The sequence below is a fragment of the Carlito syrichta genome, unplaced genomic scaffold (assembly GCF_000164805.1).
Source record: "Carlito syrichta isolate Samal-C Ts95f unplaced genomic scaffold, Tarsius_syrichta-2.0.1 Scaffold132761, whole genome shotgun sequence".
Taxonomy (NCBI): domain Eukaryota; kingdom Metazoa; phylum Chordata; class Mammalia; order Primates; family Tarsiidae; genus Carlito; species Carlito syrichta.
In genome coordinates this window covers 230,340-236,506 of record NW_007076857.1, presented here as the reverse complement: position 1 = coordinate 236,506, position 6,167 = coordinate 230,340, and the positions used below count along the sequence as shown (strand labels likewise).

At 39.7% G+C, this 6,167-nt stretch overlaps 1 protein-coding gene across 1 annotated transcript in view; it reads left to right on the top strand.

Annotated features, from left to right (window-relative positions):
- The window catches only part of RCOR1 (REST corepressor 1), a 46,008-nt gene that overhangs the window by 22,723 nt on the left and 17,118 nt on the right, over window positions 1-6,167 (top strand). The window contains exons 3-5 of the mRNA XM_008049360.2: window positions 1,769-1,930; window positions 2,641-2,759; window positions 5,650-5,728. Of these exons, the coding sequence (XP_008047551.2) occupies window positions 1,769-1,930; window positions 2,641-2,759; window positions 5,650-5,728 (360 nt within the window). The remainder of the gene's footprint in view (window positions 1-1,768; window positions 1,931-2,640; window positions 2,760-5,649; window positions 5,729-6,167) is intronic.

The following is a 6,167-nucleotide window of genomic DNA, read 5'->3' as shown; positions in this document are numbered from 1 at the left end:
GGCCGCTGCACTCCAGTCTGGGCGACAGAGTGAGACTCCAACTCAAAAAAAAAATAAAAAGAAAAAAGGAAGGCATCTGCACATATCTGCAGGCCTACATCCCTCAGGACAGTGGTTACAAAGGGCTGGATGCGTGAGCATAATAATGCTTTCCTGTGTGAATATGTGATTTATCTGTCATTCTTCTGATTGTATAATGATATTTTCTGACTCATGTTGCCACACTCAAACCTGTAGTGATATTTCACTATTATTTTGCATCACTTTCAGGTTGTAAGCAGTTGTTTTTGTTTTTGAGTCGGAATCTTACTCTGCCCCCCAGGCTGGAGTGTAGTGTCAGGCTCACAGCCACTGCAACCTTGACCTACTGGTCTCAGGCAATCCTTCTGCCTTAGCCTTACATGTAGCTGGAACGAAAGGCATGCGCCACCATGCCTGGCTAATTTTTTGATTTATTGTAGAGATGAAGTCTTGCCAAGTTGCCCAGGCTGGTCTGGAACCTCTGGGCTCAGGCAATCCTCTCACCTCAGCCTCCCAAAGTGTGGGGATGATAGGTGTGAGCCACCGTGCCTGGCCTTGTTTTGTTTTAGTATTATCTGGTTCAAATTGATAAGAAATCCACAAAATTAATTTTTCTGCAAAACTGTAATGATATCTTATTTCAGCTTTGACATATTTTAACAATATTAAGTTGGTTTAATGCTTTCCATGACATTGATTGAGACTTTACAGCCTGCAAGTTATTATTACTCATTTGTCCTAATGATTGAAGGTACCAAGAGTTTATTTTATATAAAATTGTATACTTTCTTTCTGGCTTGACCTTACCTTTAATTACTCTATCCTGGTCATTGAAAGTACTTTTAGAAAAGTCAGTTACACTATAATAATTACAGATAATTCCAGAATTACTACTATTATTATTATTATTTTTTTTAGTTGTGGTCTCACTCTGTCACCCAGTCTTGAGTGCAGTAGCATGATCATGGCTTGCTGCATCCTCAACGAGATTTTGCTACGTTGCCCAAACTGGTCTCGAACTCCTGGGCTCAAGCAATCCTCCTGCCTCAGCCTTCCAATGTGTTGGGATTACAGGCGTGAGCCACTGTGGCAGGCCCAGAATCTTTAAAGCAAGAAGCATATGCTTCACTTTTTTGAGACCCTACTCGTGAACTTTACAAAGTCACCCAGAAAAATAATTAATTTTTTATTCTGTTTAGAAAGTGTAAATATCATTAGGTGATTGCTAAATATATCTATGTGATTTCTTAAGAATTTTATTCTTAATCATTTCTGTTTTAGAAATTGTGTTTTTGCTTTCTATTGGGAATGCTCGTTAGCATGACTATTTTTACATGAGAACTGTAATACTGCAAATTTTCTCAGAAAAGCATTGCTGGATTATCTCTTGTTTCTAGTTTGTCCCTTATTTACTTATTAATATTTGTACTTTTTCCCTTTCTGAGCTGAAAAAAACTTTAGAGGGTTATTTTTTGGGTAAAAGAATAGCAAAACAATTGAGTGCTTTCGTAAATTACTTTCTTCATTTAAATATCAAATCATTAAAAGTGTGGCATTTGAAGAGCACAGATCCTAGAACCATGCTACTTTTGCCACTTTACTAGTCCTGTGACTGTTGGCAAGTGGGAGTAACAGAATTTGTCTGTATGTAAAGCAGTATGTGCTCTTCTTTTGCCAGTCTCAATGACATTTTAGTATTTGATTCTATTTTTGTTTGATGTAAAATTTCACTGATATCATTTTCTAGGCTCTTGGGATGCTCTTTTGGCATAAACATAATATTGAAAAATCATTGGCTGATTTGCCCAACTTTACCCCCTTCCCAGATGAGTGGACTGTGGAAGATAAAGTCTTGTTTGAGCAAGCCTTTAGTTTTCATGGGAAAACTTTTCATAGAATCCAACAAATGGTAAGTAGATAAGATCATTGAGTCCACCCCCACCCTCTTCTCTGCAGCATATGTGAGAGAGAGGGATATCATTTTTAAGCACTAGTATTCCCATTTCTTGTGAAACTCCCTTTAGAAAATGCAGCTCACTACATACTGCTCTACATGGATGGGAGTTTTGAAATTACAGGAGTGAAGCATATCCCAGCACTTCCTTGCCTGTCACCGGTCATTCGACCGCCCCCCCACCACCACCCTAGTCCCTCCTCTGGGGACTCCCCAGAGGATTAGACCAACAGAAGGGCTCTTTGATGGTTGAGGTGGAGCATCATGGGGCTCTGTCTGCCTGGGGAAGTTTGCTTATGATTTATAATCTAGAAAGCTATATGATACACGTTTACTTAGAAGCTTACTGACGTTTGCATTGAGTATTAAACTGAATTTTTAGAAAATAAACTAAAAGTTATCTTAAGAACACTGGGTGTGTGAAGACTCTGATTTCTCTTGAACTGACTTTATGATCTTTCATTGGTTGAGTTTCACTTATAGTCAAATTTCAGTTGTTTAGAAATGTATTAATAAGAATTCTGTCAGTTTTTTTCTTCTATCAGCTTTTTGTATCACTTGGGATATTTCTGATTATGTGAGTGATCCTTATTAAAGTTATCTAAATACATTTGGTTGTTGAAGATTAGTTTTACATCTACACCAACTCATTTTTGTATGTTTAGCTTCCTGATAAATCTATAGCAAGTCTGGTGAAATTTTACTATTCTTGGAAGAAGACAAGGACTAAAACGAGTGTGATGGATCGCCACGCTCGGAAACAAAAGCGGGAGCGGGAGGAGAGGTGAGCCATGACCAGGGGTGTTGTTTCCCCACTTAGGGGATTTGCAAAGTGCTATGGATGCATTGACAGGTAGAGTGACTGGTTTCCTCTGTACCTTCCTGGTGCAGCCACAGACTCATGGCATGCAGTGGAGCATGAGTGTCATGTTACTCGGGTACTTTTCTCGCCGCTCTTTCCCTTCAGTCAGTGAGTTTCCATTTTGAATGAGTAAACTTTCACACATATTTTTTTCCTGCTCTTTTAAGGGTGGCTTGTATTAATAAAAAGCAATCTTTTATTTTGTAGTTTGACATTTAGTTCATTTATATAAGATTCAATTGATGTGTTTTATATTTGGTATATAAAAAAGATAGAAGCCAATCCTGCTTAGATTTCTTTTTTCCATTTTTTGTTTTTTTGGTTTTTTTTTTGAGTTGGAGTCTCACTCTGTTGCCCAGACTGGAATGCAGTGGCCGCTCCCAGCCACCGCAGCCTCGACCTGCTGGGCTCTGGCGAACCTTCCGCCTCAGCCTTCTGAGTAGCTGGAATTATAGGCATGCGCTACCACACCCGGCTGATATTTTGATTTATTGTAGAGATGAGGTCTCGCCCAGGCGGGTCTCGAACCCACGGGCTCAGGCAATCCACTCACCTCAGCCTCCCAAAGGCGCGGGATTATAGACTGAGCCACCGAGCCCAGCTCCTTTTTCCATTTTTGACTATATTTTTTCTGTGTGTGAGTGAGAGAGAGAGAGAGACATTTTATAATTTCTTTATTTCTTTTTTTTTTTTTAGTTAGAGTCCCACTCCATCACGCAGGCTGGAGTGCAGTGGCACACTCACGGCCACCCTAGCATCGAACTGCTGGGCTCCAGTGATCCATCCGCCTCAGCCTTCCAAGTAGCCGGAACTACTGGCGTGTGCTACTCCACCCAGCTAATTTTTGATTTATTGTAGAGACGAGGTCTCACTAAGTTGCCCGGGCTGGTCTTGAGCCTGCGGGCTCAAGCAGTCCACTTGCCTCGGCCTCCCAAAGTGCTGGGATTACAGGCTGAGTAACCAACATTTTATCATTTCTTGATAAAGGTATTCATTTTTAGGATAGCTTGTAAATAGGACACTTCTTAGGCATCACTTCCTCAGTCTTATGCATAGCACAGAGAAGTGGGAGTGTCATGTTCTCACACTCAGAAGTGGACTTTGGTCCCAGCTCTGAAAGTTTCACTTACTCAGCCCTCAGTGTGTTGAGTATTGCTTCTAGAGATTTCAAACCTCATGGTCCAAGAATAAATTGAGAGCAATGTTAAGAACATCTCCAAAGCTCTTTTCAGCTGTAAGAGTTTGTAAAATTTTTGACAGTGATAAACATGCATGTTTTTTGTCTGTAAGCTACATACTTGTGGGTTTATTTATAGATCATTACTCTTAATCAAACAGTTTTGATGAAATGTTTTCATTTTCCTTATATGTTAGGTGTAGTTTGCTCTTTATAAATTGAGTCTATTACTACAAGGTGGTGCCATCTACTAAGCAGCAGTCAGACTTAAAATAGGGTGAGATGGGATACCCTTAGGTATGAAATGATAGGATATCTGGTGGCACACTTCCATTCTTACAACCCAGGCGCTTTTTATTGCATTACTTCCATTGTTGCCAAGAAACTGCTGCATTCTCACTTCCCACACCCCTTAACCACTGCCAGGGAGCAGACAGAGGGGACTCACCAGTCCTAGCAGCAGTCCTTGAGACTGTTGACGACTTAATGGTGCTTGTCTGTGAAAGTCATGGCAGGGACTGGCACAAAATTCCCTAGACCCCATTTTCTTTCTGTTCTTCGAACCCTCTTTCCTTCGCTAGAACTTCTTGACTGTTCTGCCACCACTGCTGTTCAGTTGGCTTTAACTGGACAAACTAAGGCAGGCTGCTTGACTTTTATGGGACTTACTTTTCTCGTTTTTTAAAGTTGAGTTCCTGCCTACCACAGGGCATTTGTTTTGTTTTTCTTTTTAAAAAATACTACATGGAAGGGTATAAACAAAGACATTTGAAATGCCATATCATTTTGAGTTTATTTTAAAATTAATTTTAATGTATCAGTCATCCAGACCACAAAAAAAACCCCTCAGACTTTGTATGGTTGTGAGTAGAAAGATGGGACTTGAAAATGTTTTCTTTTTGACTGGGCGCGATGGCTCATGCCTATAATCCTACCACTTTAGGAAGCCGAGGTTGGAGGATTGCTTGAACTCAAGAGTTTGAGACCAGCCTGGCGAACATAGCCAGTCCTCATCTTTACAAAAAGATACAAAAAATAAATCAGACATGGTGGCACGTGTCTGTAGCCCCAGTTCCTCAGGAGACTTAGGAGGATTAGCTGAGCCTAGCAGGTTAAGGGTGAGCTGTGATCATGCCACTGCACTCCAGCCTGGTGACAGCTTGAGAACCTGACCCCCCCCCAAAAAAAAAAAAAAACAAAAATGGATTTTTATTTGTTGGCAAGTTTGTTCCCAATGCAATGGAATTTTATTCTTGTATAATTTCTCCCTTATGTTTAATAATCATGTACTAGACCTCCGATGGATAATTATGGGGAAAACGTGTAAATGCATTTTGAATTTAGCATTTTTAGTTGAGAGTTGGAGGAAAACCCTTCACAAATACAGAGCAATCGTGTTGTAGATCTAACTTGGGAAGTTAAGAACGCATTTTAACAGTTTTTCTTCATTTAGACTGAAAGAACTGTAAAGTTGGTATTCTATTTGAATTATAAAAATGTTCTTAATAGTAGCAGTCTGAAAGTATATACTACTTTTACAATAAATCTGTTATTAAATCAATTTATTGCTTGTGTTTATATGTGAAATAAAACTAGTACAAAATAATCTTTCAGTAACTTGTTCTTGTCTTCCAGTGAGGATGAACTGGAAGAAACAAATGGAAATAACCCTATTGACATTGAGGTTGATCAAAACAAGGAGAGCAAAAAGGAGGTATTTTTTCCCCCTAGTATTGTTTAGGCAAATAAAATCTATTACTAGTTCCATAAATAAAACATTCCTCTTGCTCATTCTGCTTACTATATTAAGTACTATGTACAAAGCCTCATGATATGACTTTTTGAACAATACTACCTTTGTTTTATAGATCTTAGAATTGTGTTTGCCAAGAAACATGAGTAAAGGAAGCCTTTTATACTATAAGAAAAGAATATCTTAATGAGTCAAGTCGTTGTCTAGGGAGTGGGTCTCACTGATGTCCTTCTTTTTTTTTTGAGTTGGAGTCTCACTCTGTCGCTCAGACTGGAGTGCAGTGGCCGCTCCCGGCCACCGCAGCTTCGACCTGCTGGGCTCCGGCAATTCTTCCGCCTCAGCCTTCCAAGTAGCCAGAACTACAGGTGCGCGCTACCACGCCCTGCTGATTTTTGATTTA